Raw genomic sequence first — 25,281 nt, forward strand, 5'->3', positions numbered from 1 at the left:
AATGGCGTCTGGCGACAATATGTGTGTGTGTGTGTGTTTCTGTATGTGTGTGCAGGGGCGAAATTATTTTTATTATTTTACACAATTTTTATATGAGAGCCAAATGCGATACAACAAAAGAATTTTACAACAAGGCATAAATATTTAGTATATTGCAATTGCCATTGTTGTTATTGCTCCTTACAGCTGTTGTTGCTGTTGTTGCTGTTGCTGTTGTTGTTGTTGCTGTTGCTGTTGTGGCTGCTCTTGTATTTAATGAGATTTTTGAACTTTTTCATAAGCGCCTTAAGCGTCGCTCTGTCGAACAACAAAAATACGCAAATATTCATTTTAATACTTCAATATTCAGTATTTATTTCGCTAATAAATATTTATTCAACAATTATTAAAGTCGCGCTGCCTGAATATATTTAATTTAGTTACTAACTAATAAGCACCAACAATTTTATAATATTTGACGTTTGATTACTTGACAATTTAAAAATAATTATGCTATTGATGAGGCGACAAATGAAAAAAAAACCGGTTGCAAACAAACAACATTCATTGCAATTAAGTGTGCAAATTATTACAAATTAAATGAAAAGAAAACCACAACGAATACTTTTGCAGTTCTTTATAATTATTACAGTTTTATGCCCCCCCTCATATAAATATGCCTAATTAATTAATAAATTACAGCACGTATCTGCAGCAATTTGTTTATGTTTTTGTTTTTGTTTTTTTTTGATGCTGGCAATTGGAATTACATATATTGAGCTATAAGTGTAATTACGCAAAAGCACTCGAAATGCAATCGCAATAGACTCTCATTAGCATCCGGTTTAAAAGCCAAATGTCAATATTATGCAACTCGATCAAATGTTTTTTTGCCAGAGACTAATCATGAAATTTTCTCTCACTTCTTTACTTGCAGAGTGTGGCTTAAAGCAGCTTAAAGTGTTTTGTTTGAGGTAAGTTTCTGTTATTGGCAAAGAACACTACATTTGCTCTCTCTCTTCCACCTTCTATCCCCCTCCCTCTTGCTACGGTTGTCAGACAGGCAACTGCTTATAATAATAACACGATTTATCAAATGCACGTAAATTACAATAAATTAAAGGCGAAATTAATATTAATGACAAAGGCTGGCCAAGACACAAACACACACACACACACACATACACACACACATAGACATGTATATATACGCACACTTAAACACACACACGGAGACATGAATGTTCTTGTTGTTGTCTTAGACAATTGCCAAATTAAGTGCATAGTTGACTTCCTCCCACCCATCGAAAGCTCATTTCCATTTAACTACATCTGATCATAGTATGTGTGTGTGTGTGTATCTGTATGTACGTGTGTGTGTGTGTGTCTGTGTGTGTGTATCTGACTGCAACTTGACATCTTAAATATGAAAATCGTTCTTTTGATTGCAAATTTGCTTATTTGCATTGCATTTATGAGAGAGAGAGAGAGCCAGGTCGGCAGTTAATAAGCCCCCGATATAATAGTGCAAAATGCAAAGCCAACAAATCGCCAGGCGATTGAACTGCATTTGTGGGGCCAAGGGTTGATTGGTGGATGGTTCAATGGGGTGCTCAAGGGGTGACGTTCGTTGCAATGTTATGCGAATTGAGATGCGCATCAAGCGTTCCCATCGACACCAATCACGTTATGCATCACTTTGCATTCGCAGTTCAGAAAGTACAACAGTGATGAGAGAGAGATATATAGAATATAATATTTAATATTATTTCTTCAATACTTATAGATTTGTTTATTATAATAATATAATATCTTATTATTGATAAGTACACAAATATTATATTAGAGAAATGAATGTAAGATCCATCTACAAATCTTTTGCTAGTTCACATTTCATAAAGTTCATTTTCCTATAAAAATATATATCCAATTTCTTAAAAAAGCATTTTTGCTAGTGCGAACTCTAAGTTTTGCATTCTACGTTTGAAAGTTTAACAGTATAAGAGATTCGAAATATTTTATTATAGATCTCAATATAATATTTAATATTATATTATTTCTTTAATATTTATATATTTGTTCATAATATTTTAATATAATATTTTATTACTAATAGATATACAAATATTATATAAAAGAAATGAATGTAAGATCTACAACTACAAATCTTCTTGGACTTCAAACTTTTAAAAAATCATCTACATTTTTTTTGTAGGAATTCGAAATTCTTTTTGATTGCTTAAACTAAAATTCAAACATATTTTCAAATAGTAAGAATTAGAAAAACTCTTTTAGCTCTCAGCGGAAAAGTTAACGTAAAATTCGTTAGCATTTTCCACAGCGACAACTACTTGGTGCTTAGAATATCATTTTTGCTTAATCAGATGGAATTCTTAAGAATTTATGTGTTTAGATGTATAGAAACAACTGAGAAAGCTGTCATCATTTGAGGGCTTTTGTCACAGTCACCGATTGCAGTCACGGGATTTGACTTGGCGGTCGGTCGATTGGGGAGTATCAGGAATATCAGCACAAAATTGCGCCACAAGCTCGAGTTCGAGTTCGAACTTTGAGTTTCGAGCTGAAACTGGCAAATTTTGCATATTTAATGAGCTGCAGCCCAGTCGTAGCTGCCTTCTGCTCTATCTCTGTAGTCTAGTATGCATTAGAGTGCGCCCTCTCTCATATGTTTGTATTGGCATACACACTATATATATGTATGTATAATACCTGTGTGTACAGGACTTTGAACAGGCTCAACGTTGTTGCTAGGCTTGTTGAGTTGCAATTTGGCTAACAAATTATGCAACACAGCAACAAGGCAACACAAAGGAGCAGCAACAGCAACAGCAACAAATAGCGCTCTACTGACCCAACTGCCAACTCCGGAGATCCTTCCCTCCGCTTCCCCTGCATTCCCCCTTCTTATCATCATCCACTCCACTCGCTTTGACTTTGTGGCCTCGTCCGCTGTTCCCATCCGTCCGGCCCCATGTTAAATAATTGTAATTTATGGCATTTTACACAAATAAATATATGGAAATCAATAAATTTCAAACACACACACACACACACACACACACACGTACACGCACACGCACGCATACAATCAAAAGCAAAAGCACTTGCATGGCCAATTTCCCCAATAGACCTGCGCTCGGTTCCGTTCAGTTCAGCTCAGTTCGGTTTGGTTTGGTTTTTGGTCAGCAGTTCATTTACACGCACTATAAATTGCATCCAGCTCCCCAGTTAACAGTGCTCTCTCCCCCTTACACCCTTCCCCCTTCCCTCCTGTTCCACGATTGCGGCTTTTGAGTCATGCATTTCGTTTATTGTTATTTGGGTCTTTAACAATTATTTGATGTTGTCCGAATTAAAGTCAACTGTTACTCACGCCCTTCCACTTCCACTTCCACTTACACCTCTGCTTGCCCCTCTCACCTGGCTTCTCTCCCTGAGGGAACTCCACACATAAATATGGACACAGGCTGCACCTTTTTTCAATGATTGCATTTTGACTTTTAAATATGCACAATATTTTGCATTTCAATTGCGGTTTTTCACTCCGCACAACAAATGTTATAATAACTCTGTCAATTTGTGTGTGCACAACGACGGCAACAGTAACAGCAACAACAACAACAACAGCAACAGCAACGTGACGAGCTGACAAATTGCGTGGGTGACTCCAGCGGTTGCTGTTGCTCTTGGCGATTTAAGCTCGGACATTGCTGTAAGTAAAGCCATGAAAATGATTTGCAAAAGTCAAGTATTGCCAATAGTACCAAAGAGTTCTTTAAATCAATCTATTTATGCTGCTTATAGACAGAAATAGGTTAAATACTTGGAAATGTATTTTTTATGATGCTATATTAAATTTATTATTATAATATTATATATGTATATTCCAACAAGAAGTCAAAAAAGGAAAGGAATATGCAAAATGTCAAGATTGGCTTTGTGGAACATTTTTTATTCCAAATATATTAATTTATTGTACTAAATTGAATATTTAAAGTGAATACCCAGTTTATACATAGATAGGATATAGACATACTATGTATGTACATAAGTATATTTATATATAAATTAGAAATAAATCAAGGGCAAAGAGTAAGAAAGTTATCAATTTAGAATAAAAAAACATGCTGCAGTATTTTTCTTAAAAAATAATAAACCAATATATCAAAAAATATAAATATATATACTAATATACTACACATAATGCAAATATACTGTTGAGTACAAAATATACCAAATTGTTACTCGATAAATAAATTTCGATTTACAAATCGTATCGTAATTAGACTTATAAAACCTTGCTATGAAAGCAAAATAGTGCGGTATTTTTCTAAAATTATACTAAATAATATACCGAATTTTACTAAAAACAATAATATATCAAGGTATTTATTATGAATATCGATATACTAATATACTATACCTAATGGAAATTTACCGTAGAGTACAAAATTACCTAATTTATCAGAAATATATATTGATTTATAAATTTTTTAGATATATTGACGTTAAATATCATGCTATGTTTATGTATATTATTTAATGATATATTTTGCTTTGACTCGAATACAATAAAACGCCTTTGTTCAAATTTGTAATATATTATGATAAGCTCAAAATAAAAAAAACAACAAAAATAATAAAGAACGAATTGAATATCATTCTAATTACGATATCACTTTAACCACATAACAGATATTCCGAAAATGCAAATAATAACTCAAAGTGCGATTGTCAAAGGCTGCTCTAAAACAAATCAAAACTAATTTAGCTGCACAGCAAAAGCACCAACAAAAAAAAAACACAAACTAAATCAAATTTATAAACCATGTGTATGTGTATGTGTGCATTTATAGTATATATGTATGTATGTATGTGAACAATCGAACCTCGCAGTGCAATTTTGCATTAATTTGTAGAGCCGTTTTGCAAATGCGTTATGAATAAAATAAAACAATTCCAATATTTGCACAGAGACACACACGCATACACACACACGGAGACACACGGAAAGTGTTTCATCAATTTTTGTTGACTTTTTTCATTTAGCATTTTATTGGGTTTTATTGTTTTGTAATGGTTTTTTTTTTCATCATTTGCTTTTCGGCGGTTGCGAAAAGAAATTGCATTCGTTTGGGTTTTTCAATATTTGCTTTTACGTTTTTATTATGCGTGTGTGTGTGTGTGTGTTTGTTTTATTTTTTGTGTGTTTTTTGTCATTAAAAATCGAAATTAATTAAATTGTGTCAAAGCTATTAAATTTTATTGTCATTTGGCGATAAATAAATAAATGTGCAATATGCTTAACCCCTACGCACAGAGTGTTTTATTGAATTTGATTTTCTCTGAATTTACGACCCGTGGGTGGTTAGCAGTGAGAAAGAGATAGATATAGTAGATAGTAGATAGAGATAGTGTGCTTAGACTTCAACCTCTCTCTCTCTCTCTCTGCTCGCCCCGCTTTGGGTAAACATAGGCTGGTCTTGGTCTTGGGTTCGGCTCCAGCTATTCAAAGCTATCCAAATGTGCTGTTAGTCACCCTTTTTGGGGGGAGTAAGTGTGTGAAGAGTGTGTCTACTGTATGTGTGTGTGTGTGCTGTGTGTGTTATTGCCGCCGCCTGGTGTGAAAAGTAATTATGGCGCCTTATGACAGCCGGTCAACTTCCAACTTCATTCAACGTCCATTAATTTGGCCACACTTCACTTCAAACTGGCCGCACTTGAAGCCACCCTGTGATGCCCCTCTGCAACCCCCCCCCCCTCCTCTCGCACCTTCTCCTTCTCTTACATCAGTCAGCTGCGCTTGTTGCACTTCGTCTTTGCCTTTGCCTTTGGTTTGGCCACACGTCTCTCGTTTTTGCCTTTTTGTTTGTTTTCTTTTTATGTGTGTTGGCTCAGCTGGACGTTGAGAGGGCCTGCAACATGAGTCAGACAAGGGAGGGAGACGGGGTGCAGGGGGCACATTCCGTTGCTGGTCACGTATGATGACCCAAATGTGTACCTCCTTCAACCTCAACCTCAACTTTAACTCCTCAACTAGAGTTCTTCGCTGCCTTGCCACATGCTTCACCTTCTCTCTTCCTCTCCTCTTCTCTTCTCTCATGTTTGGCTATGTGTTTTTAATAAAATTTATTACACTCTCATATGACAAAACCTCCTCCCCGCTCCGCCTAATAGAAAAACAGCAGACGAAGCGGTGGAAGCAGGGGAACCTTAATTTTTATATGCATTCCTCGCTCCAGCTCTTCTTGCCCCTCCCGATTGTGTCTGCCTCGTCGTTTCGGCCCCATAATTATAACATAAAATTTTTTATTGAAATGCTGAGGCATTTTCATTTACGTGTTGATCCAAGCGGGTGGAGAGGAGAAGAGAACGTTAACGTTTACACGCAACAGACGCATGTGTATTTAGTATTAGCCACACAAATGAAATAGAAGTAATAAACATTAATTTTATTAATTTATTATTGCACAACAGATGGAGTTGTAGTTGCAGAAAGAGACGGAGATATATGTATGGTGATATATGTATATCAACTGGCCGATTAGCGAACGCATATCATTAAAAATGCACACAGCAATCAGGCAAATTTAATTTGTTCGCTGGATTAAGTAAAACCGTTGCTCACTCATTCTTGATTGTTCGAACTGTCAATCTCTTATTTATCGATAGTTTGTGATTACTATCGATTGAGAACTTAAACTATCGATGTTTTATTTAGTCTCACAAAAAACAAAATATAAATAAAAGAAGATATATCACTCATTCTTGATTGTTCGAACTGTCAATCTCTTATTTATCGATAGTTTGTGATTACTATCGATTGAGAACTTAAACTATTGATATGTCTTATTTGCCTTGATTCTACTTACATAACTATGACACAATAAAATGATTACTCTAATAGCTAATATATAATATATTGTTACAAATTAAATATGACTTTTTTTGGCAATTATTACAACTATTCAAAATAATTATATAAATTAATTGGACAACAAAATGTCCAAATTACGAAGAAAAACATTGTATTCATTTTGTAAGCCAAAAGCTAAATTTGTTGCCAAATTAAAACAATATCATAAAGCGCATAATAGAATAGAAATTAGCAATAAAAAAAAGGGGAAAAAACAACAGCAATGAACAAAGCAAAGAATGAAAAACAAACAACGTATGGCAATGACAACTGCATTGTGCAATATTTATTTGTTAGCTTAATTTATGCAGTTCGTTAGACATTAGAATATGTTCCGAGACTGACAGCTGGAGAATGGAGTGTGTCTGACATTTTCCCATATATGGACTGAGCAGATACATACATATACTCGTACTATATACAAAGATTATTTAATATATGGAACTTTAGTTTAATCGATTAGCTATTCATTTGGCTTATGATTACTTCCGTGTTTTGTTTGCATAATTATGCAGAAAACAGATTTATCAGCGGTTTATTATAATTGCAGAATAGCTTTCTTATTCGCTTTTATTTTAGTTAAAGTCACGCATTACACAACACTTAAAATAAGAAAGTAATGAAGACTTGATTGTGCTTAATTATGCCAAATGTGATTTATCATTGAGGAGTTGCTTTCTTCTTCTCCCTTAACCTTTATACATTATACAATACTTAAACTATTTTAAAGTTACACATTATGCAACACTTAAATAAAAGAACTATACAACACTAAAAATAAGTAATGAAAGGCATCACTACTTGTGGGTCATTGAAGCTATAACTTTGTGGAACAAAACAAACTAATTAAATTTAAACAAACTAAATATAATATATAAATAACCCCTTCTATAAGACGAGTACATAGTCATAGTAGAGGTAAATCTGATAGATGCGATTGCAAGCAAAGCTTTAGTATGACACGAAACGAGCTTATGTTTGTTTCTTTTCTTTTGCACTTGCAACATCATTGTTGCATTAGCAAACGGGGCTGAGCTCATTAGGTGAGGCGAGGGAAACAGCGCACAGACAGCTCGTTTAATATCTGCCACACAATAGCAGATGTGTAATGGTGTATGGAGTGCATCAAATGGCACCGCAATGCACCGCAGTGCAACGCACACGCCAATGTAGCATTAGCACCCCCCACTGTGCTCCTTCTCCCTCCACCCTCCACCCTCCGCTTCCTCATCACCTGTGAGGCAGCGTGCAACATCTCCGCTTGATGAAAAATTGCCAGCGCGTTATTTGTTTAATGCGCCTCATCAAACAAGCTGCGTTGGGCATTTTTGCCTTGGTTGAGACATTGATCCATAGTCAACCGCAGTTCCCCCCCTTCACCCCTCTTCTTCTCACCTGATCCCCCTCTCAAGTTGCATTCTTTGATGCACAGACAGGTGCCGGTCTCGGCTTTCAATTTGCTTTCAATCGGGCAACGTTGAATGTTGAAAGCGAAACCGCCAAAAGGCGTCATTGGAGAGGGCGGGGCGAAAAAATGTTAATAAATTATGCGCTAGCTTATTGTTCATTATACATTTACTATATTTATAAATATACTATATAGTATATAAGTAACATACATATGTGAAAAGTTAGTAAATGAATCCATCGCCTTGTGAAGCGCTCTCAAATGTCACGTTATAAAAAACCATTTTCATCTTTTACTGGCAACCACAATCGCTTGTCTCTCCCTTCTCCTTTTGGTGTCGGTTGCGCTTTCGTGGTTTCGATTTTTGTGACTCTTTTGGACATGTGTCATAAAGGAACGCGAGGCTCAAGTGAAAAGCAGAATATAATTAAAATTCACACACTTTATGATAGTGTAGACGACAACGATAACGCAACTTGCGGCATGTAGCAACTTCACTTCGTGTCGACTTCAGTATGTTCTGCAAGAATTTTTATGGAAAACAAAAAAATAAGTTGTAAAAATAAATAAATAATAAAAATTAAAAATATCATAAAATAATATAACGAAAAAATACTAAGAAAATGTCCAAATCAAGAAGTGATATTGAGAGTAAGAGAGAAATAAAAAGATAAGAAGAGAGAAAAGAGATAAGTTGGTATTATTCTTAGTAATACGAAATTAATATACCGAAAAATACTAAAATATACAAAAAATGTATGTGTAATAAATCAAAAAATATAAATGAATAATATATGTATATGTATACATATGTCATTTCCACTTCTACTCACCTGAGAGCGCTTCGTAAATTTTGGTTTATTAAAACAAGTAATATCAAATAAAATAGTTGCATTTGTCCTTAGACCAAAACTAGGAATTTTGTAGGCATTTCTGGCGAAAGTTGCAATAATGTTGCAAGCTTTCTAATTTCTTGCCGATCTATAGAGAGGAAAGGAAGTTGCGTAGTATGCTATAACTATATGTTTGATTACCGTTATCACACTCACTTGGGCATTGGAGGCTTGTAGTTTACGCGGCGATTCATGCGCTGCTTGGCCTCTTCATTGCCGATCTTTTGAAAAGTTGTATCAAATTTCGTTCTGCTGTACTGCTCCGTGCACCAAGCCACGTGTGAATCGTAAGCCTTTCTATTGAAGCTGCGACCGCAATGGACGCAGCTTTGTAACGCTTTGTTGTACAAGTTTGGAACAAAGCGGCGACTGACCAACGGAAGCTCCGACTTGGGCGGCGAAGATCGCTCTGTTGACGGCGATGATCGCACGAATATCGTTGAAGATCGATCCGTCGATGGCGGCGATCCCATTGATAACGGCGAAACTCGCGCCGATAAAGGCGAAGATCGCAACGATGTCTTGCTCAAAGTTTGCACGCGTTTATCCTTTTGGGATGGCACCGTTTGTAATTGGACCATGATCATCTTCATTTTCACCTCTTGTTTATTTCCATCCTGATTAGCAGGCTTCACCTTCTTATTGGCCACTTGCTTCTTCTTATTCTGAACTTCAGGCCTTGGTGTCACCACATTATTTTCCACCTTCGGCTCCTTCTTATCCTTCATTTGCTCCACCACCACCTGTTCCTTTTTCTTGTTGGGACGTGCCATCGGTTGTTCAACACGCGTAAATCTATAGCCTTCTTGGTCGTTTTTCCATCGCTGTGTGATCGAGTCGAAAACTTCTCGTTTCTTCGAGGCCTTCAAACATACAGCAGCGTGGCGTTTCAGCGAATCTGAATTAAAAGTGCGCGCACAGTGTGGGCAGGCTTTCAAAAAACTAATTACAGATCGATCCATATCGAAGAAAGTACAGAATTATGTAGAATGCAAAATCTCTATAAAAAAAAAAATAAGAAACACAAAATAAATGTTCCTACTATTTTAAATAGAAATTTACGAATGAGTTCCAAAGCATCTATTTGCTTTAGATGCTCGCGTATGCTAGAAAAATTCTAGACTACTTTGATTGTGAAAAAATGAAATGCAAAAAAAAAAGGAAAAAAACAAATACAAATGGCTTTTATAATTTTCAATATCTTTGGTAAACTGTCTTTCAAATATTAATGGGTCTGCTGGTCTGATTCATACCAAATTTTACATGATTGGATTAAGAACTTCTTAAGTTAAACATAAATTGATTTGAAAAAAAAATATATAAAAATTGTTCAGGATTTTTCTGAATTGTAGAAAATTTGAAAATAAAATACATCGGAGTAATAAATTAATAGTTCTACAGATAATTTTTTTGTCAATGGACTGGGCTGTTTATGCTGGAATCAAAAATGCCCTATTTCCGCATTCTGGCTCAAAGTCATAAAATAAAATAGTACTTATAAAAATGCACAAATTTTTGTGCAATTGTCAAACTAGGAATGAATGAATCATGTTTGTCACTAAATTCGAAGGTAAAAAGATTGCAAGTTAAAGCTGAAGTTTGTGATAGAGTAAACTGAAATTAGACTCAAGTCACTCTGATGAATTAGATAGGGAGAAATATTCGTGTTGCAAGAAATACCCTTTCATCTCTTACTCATTGCATATTTCTGTCATGTTCGATAAGGCTCAAATTTCAACATCGTAGGCTTTTCTTGCGATACGCTATATACAAAAATACATATATAACCCATTATTTTGTTGAGTGCAGCTCTACGCAGCTGCGATCCATTGGCGTGTCAGAGACTGACTGACTGACTGAGAACTGCTTCAAGTCGTTCATTGAATTGAATGTTGAAATGGAATTATAAGACAGACAACGTTTTATACACAAAAATTATGGGCTCTGTCCGGGCAAACACTTGACAGGCCCAGACACAGATCTCTGCCCTCCCTCCTCGCTCTTCCCTACTCCATCCTCCCTCCATCCTCCTCGCTCCTACTCCAGCATCTCTGTTTGGTTCCGTTCCGGGTGCATTTAACGAACGCATTTTTCATCTCTCCGCTTGGCCGCTGCTGCTGCTGTGAAGTGATTTCAAAATGATTATTTTTTGACACATGAGGCAACACCTGCATCGCATTTGATGGCTCTGCTGCTCGCTGCTTGGTGCTCGGTGCTTGCAGCTGCCACAGATCCGATGCCAAAGAGCCCGCCTTCAATATGCATGAAATGCTGTCGTTGTCGATGTCGATGTTGATGTCGATGGGGAAAGAGAATACAAGTACATACATATATATGTATCTATATATGGATATACGTGTGTGTGTGTGTGTTGTGTTTGTGTATAATTATATAATTTGACTGCTGCAATTATGTTGTTCTTCGTTAATTGAAATGTAAACGTCATCATTATGATAAGACGACGTCCAGGCCGCCTGCTTCACATCTGATGTGGGGCCCCCGTCTTGTTGCCCCCCTCCTCCATTCTCTTGTTGTTGCCATTGTTAAATGCTGACGTTGACGTTGGCGTGCACAAGACGAAGCCAACAGCAACAGCGACGTCAACAGCGACTGCGACTGCGACTGCGAGCGTGTCAATTCTATTTGTGAGACACGCGAGCCGCCTTCGCATTTAATGGCAGACTTCCAGCTCCAGCTCCAGCTCCAGCTTGGGCTCCATTTATGAATAGGCTTGTCCAGGGTTGTCAAGCGTGGCGCATGTTATTGTAACCACCATTTAGCTTATCGATAAACGAGCAACTTTTATGAACTAGACCGAAACCGAAACCAAATCGAAACCACATCACACAAAGCATTAAATACAAATTAATAGAAAAGTCTTTAGCTGCAAATTCTTTTTAGTAAACATAAAATTATTTTTTATGATTGGTAAATATGATTTGCAAACTACATTATTTATATATCTCATATAAATGAATATTATTTATTTGGAATTACAGGCAAACAAAACAACGTACAATTAAAGTTCTTCAATGTCAAATATTATTTTTAAATTTTATATAACATTAGGCACCTAAGTTTTATGGTTATTATTAATGTTTATTTGCAAATTCAATCATTCTTATTTTCCGACAAAATGTACAATACTTACTGTTTGATTGATCAACTTTGCTTCAATTCAATGAGCACAAAAACGCCTACTTCAATCGAGTCTTAAGTGTCTTGGCTGATAGTCTGGTATATTTGGCACTCTATGGTATATTTTACATGTAGTAATATATCAGTGTACCAAATGCAATCGTTGGTATATTTGAAGTATTTTCCTGTATGTCAATTCGGTATATTTTAAAATTAATACCACATTCAAAAATGGTTAGCAGATATCTCATAGTCGAGCATACTCGACTGTAACTTTCTTACTCTTTTTATTGTAATACCGAATACATTTCCTTATTGCAATGCAATGAGTCAGAGCGACTGAGGCCTACTGGCTTATTTTTATTGTTATTGCTTCTTAGCAAATATAAGTATTATTTATTATTAAGAAATTAGAACAAATAAAATAATTATTTAATGATTATTAGGCGAGTAACTTGGCAAAGTTTTAAAAGAAAATATAATGTGTATAATGAAGTTATAAAATTTTAAATTGCCAACTATATTTTAAACATTAAAAAAAAACACTAGGCATTTAAAATTTACGATTTTTATTATTGCTACTGAAGCTATTACTAAATATTTACATATTACATTAATTAAATGTTTATTGGTATTAGACGAACAAAGTTTTACATACAAATAGAATGCATGTATTTTTATATTAAATTCTGAAGCCTTTGTTTTCAATGGAAAATCTGAACATTCAACTTTTAAATAACACTAAAAAATGTAAATATATTTGTATATTGATTTAATTGGTTTTAAAAAAGGATTTTGGCAAAGTTTTAAAGGAAAATATGTACGAATATTAATTCTAAAATGTATGATTGCAAATTATATTTTAATATATATATTTATATATTAATATATTTAATAAAAAACATTGGGCAATTTATAATTTTTTTTTAATTCTTTGCGAATTTATATAAAATACGATATATGTATATATAATTGCTGTTTAATTCACAACTTAATTAATGTGTGAATTGCTCTTAAGTTTTGGAGAGCTGACAAATAAATATCTTAAGCGTTTGCTATCTCATTGTTTTCTTAAGCTCTCACTCGGTCCGTCTGTCTGTCTGTCCGTCCGTCTGCCCGTCTGTCTGTCTGTCTGTCCGTCCGTCTGTCTGTCTGCTCGTCATTTCCGTCGCAAGCACGTGCATGGAAATTTGAAGACAAACATATGCAACATACATATAGATCATATATACGCATATCGGGGAGTCGAACATTTATCGATAAGGGGAAAATGAAACAGCAGACGAACAGAAAAAAGCTCATGAAAAGCAAATAATGAGAGCGAGAAACGTGCGTTCAATGGCATGAAAATGCCGCTGCCACGCCCACGTCTTGGCAACACCTTCAACACAGTCTGTCTGGTGGTTTAAATGAGTCAATCTCCGACCTCAGACATTGATTTAAAATGCGAGTTTGCAGCGCGCTTTGAATGTGTCGCCCAGAATGTTGGAGGCGCAAAACTTTGCACCTCGCTGCTGACATGATAATGGAGGTGTGCAGTTGTCTGTCAGGTGCCAACGTAGTCGGCGAAAATTCCACTCTAATTCAATTGGAAGTGGCATGAGTGGCAAGTGAAAAGTTTTCTGCCACGGTTGACCACTGGACAGTGGGCGTGGCAGCAGTAATGCAGCAGCAGCAGCAGCAAGAGGCAGTCGACTTTTGTGGTTGTTACGTGGCCTTGTCGAGTCTTTCATTTGTAATAAGTTGTCTGACCATTTCTTGCATTCCTCTCTCTCTCTCTCTGTCTGCAGACTGACCGAAAATAAAATGTGCAATCTCGTAACGAGGGGCATCGCCTTCAATTCTGCATTTATACGCCTTCCTCTCCACCTTCTTCCCCCCACACACACCTGCGCCCACGTCTCCGTCTCCGTCTCGGTCGACGTACGTGACATTTGGCGGCGCCACAAAAGCACGTAAAAGAAAATACTCTGTAAATCTGTACGTCATTTCGTTTCGCTTTTTTTTCGTTCACCCAACTTTAGTTTTTGCTCGCTGGCGTCTTTTGGTCTTGCAAGGTTGCCCAGACTTTGACTTTGCCTTCTCGGGCTCGTCCTTCGTCCTTCGTCCTCATCCTGTTTCATTTTCATTCTCAACGTCTTCGTCTGGTTCACTTTTTTTTTTTTTGGTTTTGCGTTTCTCTTTTCATTGCCGCCTTGTTTACAACTGCGTCGCCGGCCAAGCGCAAAAAGTGTTTGTTGCCGCAGGACACAGGACGCTGGACGATCGAAGCAGGTCCAAAAGGGGGAGCAAGCAGTTGTCCGCTGCTGAAGCTGCCATAAATTTTGCTTATCTAAACGGAAAAATACAATTTGTAATTGAAAATATTTGTGCGCACTTACTCTCACACACACTCATACACACACACACACACACACGCAGAGAAAAGTTGCCGCTAAGTTTTCCTTGTACTTTTGCCCATAGTTTTCTTTCATTTTTTTTTCTGGCCGACGGCCTGCTAAAGTCAGTTGCCCCAGAACAAGATTGAGACGGCGACAGCAGCAACAAGAAGAGAATGGGAGAGAGGGAGAAGCAGGAAAGGGGGGACAGCAGGACATTTCGCCAAATGGCCGCTCAATTTTTAATGGCTTTCCGTCTCTTTATTTAATTGCCACTGCGCTTGGACGTTGAACGTTGCAAGTGGCAGTGGCATGAGAAAAAAGGCTCAACGATTATCTCATTTACTTATAACTATTTCTTATTCAAGCTGTTCGCTGTGTTCGCCTCCTGGCATGCCATCAATCTGCTCCTTTTTTCTGTGTATTCCTTAAGCTGCCTTTTGAGCAAAATAATGTCAAAATCTAATGACAAAAAATTATCTTCATTTTCACAGAAATATATCATATTTTGTTTCAAGGCAGCTGAATTTGTAATTAGTTGACTTTTCAGTAGCATTTATGCTCTAAGTGCCTACTTTTAATATTCGTTAATTCAGAATTCATTATGATTTATTGAAATTGTCTTAAACTAATTTAAACTGTCTTATTAACCCGTTCCTTTTATATAAGAGAATTGTCTTCTTTCTCATAAAGTATCTCATATATTATGCCAAATATATTTACAATCATTTAATTATCATTTTTTAACAATTATTTTTGTTATGATGTGATGCTATTTTATTTGCCGAATGAATTCCAATTATTGAACTATGTCATTTTCTATCTTTGACTTTTAGAATTGCAATTGTCGATTATCTGTGACTTGTCAAACATTGTAATATTGTAGTTTGATTGTTGCAAAAACTCGCATTTAAATCATTTAATCGCTGTTACAGTCTTACCTCGGCAACAGGGAAACTTTTGTAGAGTGCCACAGAGATTATTTAGGAAAAGTTTTAATTGACTTGTTGCCATTATTGTTGCTATTGATTTATGTTTAGCGTACCGTAAAGTTTAGCAACTTGGCATCGATACTTGCACACACACACACACACACACATGCATGTATATAGTGCTATATGTATCGAGTAGATCGAGTACAATTGAGTTGCTCCCTGCGCTGTTTGAGTTTGAACAAATTGCTCTCGCACTTTCTGTCTTGAACTGCAAATCGTTTTTAATGCGTTCTTAATTAGCTTCTGTCGTTGGGGGGAGACGTGAGAGAAAGAGTGAGGGGGAGAGAGCTGCTGCTTTAGTTGAAGTTGTGGCACTTGTTCGACATTTTCAATTGGCCGCATTACTTGAGATGAAGTCGAAGCAGCAGCAGCAGCAGCAGCAAGTGCAACGTGGAATGCCCTTAAACCACAAGTGTGGCGCCACTTGGCAGCAGTTGCAGCTACGCAGCTACAGTTACAGTTACAGTTACAGCTACAGTGGCATACATGTGCTTACACACACATCTCGATAAATCCGCAGCTTCGTTCAATGTTGAGCGTTTTAATTGTTTGCCACTTGGTTGGGTAAGCAGCAGCAGCAGCAGGCGGAAGGCAACCGCAACCGGAAGGGCTGCTGGAGAGTGGAGTGTTTAATAAGGCGAAGGAGGAGGAGGAGGAGAAGGAGGCGAAAGGGGGCGTGCACAAGTAGCAAGTGGCAAGTGGGAAATGGTAAGTCAAAGTCGCAGCTTATGGCACCTTGCGCAACAAGTTTCCTTTAGCTCCAGCTTCCTTTTATTTTCACCTCTCTCTCTCTCTCTCTCTCGTTCTCCTTCTCTGCTGTTAGTCAAAGCTTTTAGCAGCCGCAGCGGCACATAACGTGCCACACACACACACACACACACACACACACACACACACACACACACACACACACACACACACACACACACACACACACACACACAGAGACAGAGTGTGTGGCAGATTATGTATGTACTTATGTACTTATATTCATATCCATATCCTTGCGCCTTGTGTGCCAGCTGCAGCTGCAGCGGCAGCTGCCGCAAATTGCGGCACGACTTGTGGCATGCTCCACTTTTATTAACTTTTTAATGCAGCGCAGTTGCCCCTCTATCCTCTACCCCCTATCCTCTGGCCTCTCTTCTCTTATCTGCTGCAAGAGTTTTGCTAGCTTTTATAAGTTCATGTCTAGCAGCTGCTGAGCTCAGCTCCGTTTCCTGCAACAGCTTTTGCTCCTTGATCTCTGCCTGCTGCCTGCCTGCTTGCCACAATTCCAACTTGCCACCCTTGGTTTGCCTTCCACAGTTTGCTGTGGCATTTTTGGTGGCTTTTGGCTCATCCTTGGCATGCAAATGTTTCAGCTACAGCTGCTGCATCGCCATCCACATTCACATTCACATCTTCATCTTCATCTCTGTCTCCATCTCCATCTCCATCTTCACTTGCACTTCGTAGTTCGACTGCAAGTCAACTTCTGTCTCCGGCTGCTGTTTGCTTTATTGGCTCAGCCAAAACTTTTGCAAATTAATTACATTTTATTGGGCTGCACTTTGGCAACTGGCAACTAGCAACAAGGCAACTGCGAACTGGAAGTGGAAGCTGCAGATGTAGATGGAGATGCAGATGCAGCCAAGATCTTCATCGCTCAGCTGGGGCAAGTGACTGCCTCAAGGGTTAAAGTTCACAGCGGCCATAACCATAATAACTTAATGCTCCCAAAAACAAAACAATAACACTAACAATAACAATCCAATGTGATAACAACAACACAATGACCAGAGAAACGTTGGCAGGGGGATGAGGATGAGGAGACGCAGCCCTCTCTTAATACAACATGAAAAACATGCAGCTGTCAGAGAGGGAGAGAGAGAGAAAGAGAGAGAGAGGGAGGAGCGAGCGAAAGCGAGGCTGCGAGCTGTTAAAATGCATTTTATGACTTTCAAATACGAAAGCTCATAAAAAATGTGGCACGAATTGCTGGCATGTGGCAGGGGCAGGACTGCGATGGAGAGGAAAGAGGAGAGAGAGAGAGAGGGGGCAGCATTGACATAAAATGCCAGGCAACCAACAATCATAGAAACAAGTACTTACTACGTCGACACCAAATGCGCGTTTTTATGGCTAATCAAACCTTTGCCACAGACACCAGCAATGCCAACAAACGGCAAAAGCAACAGCAACAGCAATAACAACAACAACAGCAAAAGCAACAGCAGCGTCAACAGCAAACGGCAAACAACAAACAGCGACAGTGACTGATAGAAAATAAAGCGTTTCCACTGTGTCTGCAGCAGACAGAAGACAAAAGAGCGTTAACTTCCACAAAGTATCGCTTCGATTTCCAACAAGTGTTTTTGTACATTTTTTTTGGCATTTTTTGATACCCAGCAAAACAAAACAAGTGAGAATTTCAAAATTTAAAGTATTTGGTTAATATTGAAATCTAAAACTTATGATTCACAAACAGCTTAAGGACGCAACTAAAGAGCAATCAATAATTGTGACCAAATTAAATAAAATACAAAATACCATTCAAAGTGCTACAAAATTACTGTTTTTTTGTTTGTTGAATGACAAAGAAAATAATTTGGATATTATTGAGACTAGAAATGCTTAACACAATTTGCATATAATACTTATATCAACTGCATATCAAGGTTGTTAGCTTTAAAAACTGTGTCATATTAAGACAATTTGGATATCATAATAAGTTCTAGCGCGGGAATATCAAGTTTGGTAGATGAAAATATATTATTGATAGATTTTTAGACTATTGATCTAGTTTTTATAGTCTCCAAATAGGTTTTAGGAGAATATTAAAACTAAATCACAAATTTAATAGTAAAATTGTTTATTAAGATAAAATTTGCTAGTTAGAGATGTAATATTACTTAATATCAATTACTACAAAAACACTGCTAGATCAACACAATTTAAATTTAAAAATGTATCTATACTATATGCAGATATAGCGCTAGAGAAATGATTTCAGCCATTAAAAGTTTTTTTATATATAGACAATATATATAAATATTTTTTAATTTTAAGGATTATTCTTTTGTGCACATATTTCAACAAAGTTTTGTTTTTTGTTATTTATTCGGTTGAATTTGTGTGAAGTTTTTGCGCTTAATTTATTCAGCATTGTTGAGACTGCAACATAATGCGGCACAGTGGAAAAACTGTTTAAAAAAGCGTAAAGTGAAAAAAATATGAGCATTTTTTCATGTTGATGATAATGCAGCAGCCACAGCAAAAGCAAAAGTAACGGCATGTGTTTGTATACATGTTGATTTGTGTGTATATATGCATATCTGTCTGCCCGTCCGTCCGTCCGTCTGTCTGTCTGTCTAGCTGTCGGTACTTGTAGGAGTGCCAGCTGTTTATGATGCGTTTACGACACGTCACAGGACACGTACACGTGCCTAGGCAGAGGAGGAGGGAACATTGAACGTGGCAGACAGCAGAAAGCACAGCATCGTTAAAGGGGGCCAGGGTGGGAAGGGGAGGAGTCGTAAAACTAACGGGTGTCGAGCTAAAATAATAGTGCGACCGACCGACGGACGGACGGACAGACGGAACGCTTGTTGTTGATCATTTTGTTGTTATTGTCGTGATTGCAAAACATGCAAATTGTTAAAAAACAGCCAAAAAAAAAAAAATAGAAAACCGGGGAAAAAATGAAATATATATGTACGTTTGGTATAGTGGGAGAAGCCCCCACACGTTGGGCGCCAAGCATCGTGCATAAAAATGAAAAGCGAACAAGAGAGTGAGAGAGGAAAAAATGAATTTATTTGATTCGTTTGATGCTCGTAAAAATCAATGAAAACATTTTCGGGCAGCCGCTGCCACCTTTTGCCAATCTGTCTATAAGGGAGCACCACGCCCCCCGCCCACACCCTGATCCCCTGATCGCATATGTGTGTGTGTGTGCTTTTGGAGCTGTTCCAATGAAATGCCGTCGAAAAGTTTTGAGCCAAGTTTCGTATGAAATTTGTAACAGCCTCAAAACAAACTATAAAACTTGAAGTTTGAGTTTCTTTGAAACTGTTTTTAGTTGTTTTTTTCGTGTTGTTTTGCTGTCTGTCTTCTTCTTTTAGTTGTTTTTTATGTTGTAGGTAGAATGGAATGTGTTTGAAGCCAGTTAATTGGATTAACACTGCAGAGATGTGCGTGCTGTGTTTGTGTGTATGTGGGTGAAGTGAAATTCGATTTATGACCGAAATGATTTAATTGCCAAAATGCCAAAGAGATGCTGATGCGGATGCTGACAATGGCAATGGAGGGGAGAGGTGAGAGGGATTACACTCTGAGTGTTCATTTTACAGTTAACTGCTTCAATGAATTAGCTAATGAGATCGCATTAAAAATACAAATAAATACAACGACTTGAAAGCAAAAGCGATTGCAGACCCAATATAAACTAATATCTGCCTTATTTTTTCCTAAATCAAATTGGGATATAAAAATAGACATTTATTTTCGACCTCGATTTCAAACTTATTTAAAGAGCGATTCAATGGGCAACTCTTAATTAAAAAATGATGATGGCAAGTCTTGAATATATGTCGAAATAGACTTAAGTTAGGCTCAGCATACGTTGAATAACTTTTTAGTATGTCAATGCATCTGCTTAAATCTCTTTAGCACTGGGAAAACAATGTTAATTGTGGAAATAATGTGAAGAATAAAATGTTGTTTAGTTGCAGAAGAAAATAAGTAGGAAAGCTACAGCCGAGTGTGGTCGACTGTCAGATACCCGCTATCTATTTTCAAAAACAGTAAAATAATACGGTATTGTTCTTCAAAAAGGCCAATTTAATATACTGAAGAAATACTTAAATATATCAAAAACTGTTTGATATAAACAATAAAATAATGCGGCATTACTATTAAGGAAAAATTCTAAAAATACGAAAGGCTACATTTGGTATAAAATAAAAGTTAAATGCAATAATGCGGTATTACTTTTAAAAATACCAAATTAGTATACTGTAAATATACCGAAAGAAATACCATATTAATATGATGACAATATATACCAAATTCTAAATTTGGTATGTCAATATACTAACACATGACAATATGCTGTGTTCAAACGGACACCGATCAAGAATATATATTATGAGCTCAGAGATTCATCCTTCTGTCTGTTATATACATTTTCTGTAGGCACAAAGTTATAATACTCTTCTATCCTATGGATAGCGGTAGAAACAAACACATTAGAAGTTCACCAATTAATGTTGTCTCTTTTGATATTCGGGTGTAGCAAAACTCAGTGAAATTAATGTTAAATGAATGTCAATTAACAATTGGAAAATATTGCGCATTGGCATTGTATGAATGTGCGAACAAAAGAGCAATTGAATAGAGTACCAAAAGTGATTGTATTACCTCCTGTAACCTGTTACCTGTTACTTCTGATCGTTGCCTTTGTAGTTCTGGTTGTTGTTGTTGCTGTTGTTGATGATTTTCGAGTGCTCGCAAATGAATTGGTCGCTTTGAGTTATTCTCTGGGTGTCCATTGTGCAGAGCGTGGACTCATGCAATGTAATTAATTTAAGTAAACCATGTTCAAATTAGTCGCAAAGTGGAGGACCACGATGCGGAATCAAGTGAATCAAAGTTGTCTGGTAATTTGATCAGTGTTTCCTTCTTTCATTCACCTTTTTCCGTCGTCGTTGTTGTTGGTGTTGTTGTTTTACTAGTGGGCCAGGGGCGTGGCATGGAAAGGGGCGGGGTCGGGGGCAGTTCGCATCAACACACATTTTGCCAGCAAGTCGAGCATTCATTCTGATGGGGCTAATAAGTTTTGCGGACAGGTAAAACTGGCCTGGCCGAGGGCTTCTTAGCTCAGCCCTTGGCTTTAACTTTGACTTTCACTATGGATTTGCCTTTGTCTTTGGTCCTTTTTTTTTTTTGTTTTTGCATATGCCAATGGAATCCCATCAAATGTAAACGTGGCTCAAGTTGCCAGTCTTTAATTCGCATATGTGTGCGTGTGTGTGTGTTGGGTTGTGTGTGTGCAACAACATAAAATTAGCTCAATGAGCATTTGTGCAATCAAGTGATTTTAAACAACAAAAATTGGGGGCTGGCTGTAATCGAAGTTGAGCAGCGCAATCGCCAAGCAACCCTTGAGAGCCCCCCGCAAAAAAAAGGGTTGTTCTCCTTACCCCCTCCTCCTCTCCTCCCGTCCCCACTCGTTGCCTTAACCGTGTCCGTGAATATATATTCGTATTCTTGCCAGGATCTCAGGCTGTGGCAAATAAATTTCACACATATTTGCACTGTGCGTGTGTGCGCATGTGTGTGTGCAGTCAATAACTTTTCGACACAAGGTCGTCGTCGTCGATTCATCGTCTTGGTTGATTGTACTGGAAGAAATAAAATGAGTGCACCCTCAACTTATTCAAAAGGAAATACTCGCACTCACATCGCATCGCATCGCATCGCACTCTCACTCGCAACTGCTTTTAGCATATGCGAAAATGCCATGTTATGTATGCTTAATTTTGTTGTGAGTTGAAAGCGGCGTTTTATCTGCATGTAAACAGGCGCAGGACAATGCCAGTGTCCTTGCACGTGACTCATGTGAAGAAAAAGGGTTCCCTCTTATGTGAGTGTGCCAGCAACCCACCCACACACACACACACATTCATTCATTCATTCATTGAACTCAGTCAGTGAGTTGCCCCTTCTGGGTTCTGGGCTTTTGTGTAGTTGTGGGACTTCAGAATCGTTCGGTTGCCCTGACGATTATTGCAGTTCAGATCATTGGACAACAATTGTAAATTGATTAGAGCGACAAACTCACCAATTTGCTGCCATATCAAGTTCCATCATCATCATCGTCGTGGGGTAAACAACTCTTTGAATACCTCTGTATGACTCATTGGGCACAACTCCCTCGCATTTTTATTTTTAGTTCAATTATTAAATCAACTTTTCACATTTCTTTCATCTCAGCTTCTCAAAGTAGAAAATGCTTTTTCTTCAGCAGTTAAATCGATTAACTTTACAATTCAAATAACTAATTGTGATTAATCAAAAGTACAAAAAAGCTTTAAGTAGCCACTAAAAAAAACTAAATAAGTTACATTAAAGTGTGAATATAAAGTAAATTAACTTGTACAAAATAAAATATAAAATTAAACCATATATGAATCCAATAAAAAACTAGTAAGAAAGCTAATACAAAACAGTGCCGTATTATTTTTTAATATTCCAAGTTAATATACTGAAAAACATACTAAATATAGTGAGGGATTTATTTGGTATATTGATATAATATTAAATTCAAAATATACCATAGAGTACACAATAGTTTAGTTTTGTATACTAAAAGCTATGTTTGAAATATTCAATTAAATTCAAATATTTAGAGTACTAAACCAAATATCAAGTTATTATTGATATATCGATATACTGTTAAATTCAAAATATACCATAGAGTAATAAATATACCAGATTGCCAACATCAATTAAACACTGGCACATAAATTTGATTCTTAAATAAGTTCTAGAATTTATATCTGATCCCAACGAACCAGGAATCATAAGAACTGTATTTTTATTATTATCAATTTTATTTTTTAAACAGCGCTTTAATTGCAGTTCAGATTGTGCGTTTTGAAAAGCTCATTTTAAACAGCATTGAAGCAAGTCAAAGTCGAGCATTATGATAAATTGATTGAGCTTTAACTTGTGACATATATTAAAGAGATTACGAAACTAATCCCATTAGGTCGCTTTAAGCTCGCTCTCTGATTCCATTCATCAGCTTTAGTGATTTACACTCTGATTTCCAGCTGAATGAGCTATACACATGTGTGTTTAAGGACTCGACTTTAAATTCGTGAAAGTCTTTGAACGTTTTTTTTTTCGCTTCTGCTAGACAAAACATTCGAATGTGAATGCGAATGTGAGTGTGAGTACTTATTATACTATTGAAAGTGGCACTCGCTAGCAAGCAAACTTGCCATGTTCTCTGCTCATCATTATCATCATCATCATGATTATGATGTTGATTATCATTGTGGGTTACTTTCATTGCGTTGCCTTTGCTTTCTTTCTACATTTTTGACAATTTTCTGTGAACTCGCGTCATTTGCGAATGCGAATGTGAATGTGAATCTGACTGTGAATGGGAATGGGAATGGGAATAGGAAGAGGTGGGTGGCAGGTGAGTGAAAAGGGAAGAGGAAGGAGGCGCTGTGGAAGTGGCAACAACGTTAGCTTGTCACATTTGCCACAACACGATTTCCTTTGACTGCCAACCTTTTTCTTCTCCCTCTCGCTCTCTAGTGTTGCGACTCTCGTTTCACCTTCCTATGCCACACACACACACACACAGTGCTACAGCTCCTGTTTCTGCAACCAAAAAAAAAAAAAAAAAAAAGAAAAGAAAAGAAAAGAAAAGAAACGAAAAAAAGAGAAACACACATTCTTATTTATTTCTATTTTTATGTGTCACACACGGCGAAAGGAGCCACACGCATTTATTTTGCTGCGCATTTTCACTCCTTTCTAGTTGGTGTTCTCTCCTTGTTGCTGTTGTTGTTTCCGAGTTGCGAGTCCTTTGGCATTTTGCACGCGGTACGACGACAGTCTCCCAATTGTGTTATAAATTCAAAAATGAATAACGCACGTTTGCCTGTGGTTTAAAATTCTATTTTATTTTATTGCCATTGCCAAACGCCTTCTGTCCCTCTCCCACACTCTTCTCTCTCTTTCCTTCTCTCTGTCTGTGATGTCCTCATTTTGGCTACCACTTTTGCTTGGGGTTTTGGTTTCATTTCGTTGCGTTGCGTTTCGTTTCGTTTGGTTTCCTTTGTGGAATGCTTTCACTTTCCACAACTGCCAACGGAACTTTTCCACAAAAAAAATATGGAACACTCTGCCAGAGTTCGCTCAATTAAAACCATTTCGAAGTATTTCGAGTGGGTCACCCTGTCACCCTGTCGAAGTCGACACTCGAGACACCCTGTGCCTCAACGATGCTTCTCCCTCAGCCTGTCACATATTTCAAAAAGAGCCAAAGTATTGCCTTTTGTCTGCGAGTTTTTAAAGCTGCTTAAAGAGTTGTGACTGCCTGCCTCTCCTCTCTTCCTCTCTTTCCCTCTCTTCTTACCCTATGCTCTGACATTTTTTATGAGCTTTACTTGGCTTCTTCTTTACTGTTCGTTTTTTTTTTTGGTGCTTGTGGCAACACTTTTTTACCATTTTTTTGGCACATTATTTTGTGGACTTATTTGAGCAAAAAAAGAATTTATTAGCCCAACGCGGCTCAATCTGAACACGCTTCGCGTTCTTTGCCCTTTCACTTTAAGTGCTTTTGCAGATAACATGGCGTGCAGGCGACAAAAGTGTCAGAAGCGCATAAATTATGTTGCTTACGATAAGAAATAAGTACTCAATATGAAATTGTGACTGAAAATCTGTTAAATTAAAGCGAGATTCTCTCTCTCACTCTCTCGTTCAAATGTCAATCACAAAGTGAGGCATAAAGTATTCGGATATTCAAAAACTAATTGACATGAAC

General features: G+C 37.2%; 2 protein-coding genes across 3 annotated transcripts in view; one reads left to right on the forward strand and one right to left on the reverse strand.

Annotated features, from left to right (window-relative positions):
- The window catches only part of LOC133847092 (hornerin), a 109,468-nt gene that overhangs the window by 56,672 nt on the left and 27,515 nt on the right, over positions 1-25,281 (forward strand). The window contains exon 2 of the mRNA XM_062281881.1: positions 917-953. The gene's annotated coding sequence lies outside the window, so the exon portion shown is untranslated. The remainder of the gene's footprint in view (positions 1-916; positions 954-25,281) is intronic.
- LOC133848591 (uncharacterized) lies at positions 9,158-10,275 on the reverse strand. 2 transcript variants are annotated; one of them, XM_062284221.1, is made up of 3 exons: positions 9,796-10,275; positions 9,374-9,765; positions 9,158-9,305 (listed from the first exon to the last, which is right to left on the reverse strand). In XM_062284221.1, exons 1-3 carry the CDS (start codon positions 10,177-10,179, stop codon positions 9,290-9,292), a joined length of 792 nt encoding a protein of 263 aa, XP_062140205.1. In that variant the 5' UTR covers positions 10,180-10,275; the 3' UTR covers positions 9,158-9,289. The 2 variants fall into 2 exon arrangements, with proteins under 2 accessions (XP_062140205.1, XP_062140204.1); XM_062284220.1 differs by having other exon boundaries at positions 9,374-10,274.

Source organism: Drosophila sulfurigaster, chromosome X (genome assembly GCF_023558435.1).
Source record: "Drosophila sulfurigaster albostrigata strain 15112-1811.04 chromosome X, ASM2355843v2, whole genome shotgun sequence".
In the NCBI taxonomy this organism is placed as follows: Eukaryota; Metazoa; Arthropoda; class Insecta; order Diptera; family Drosophilidae; genus Drosophila; species Drosophila sulfurigaster.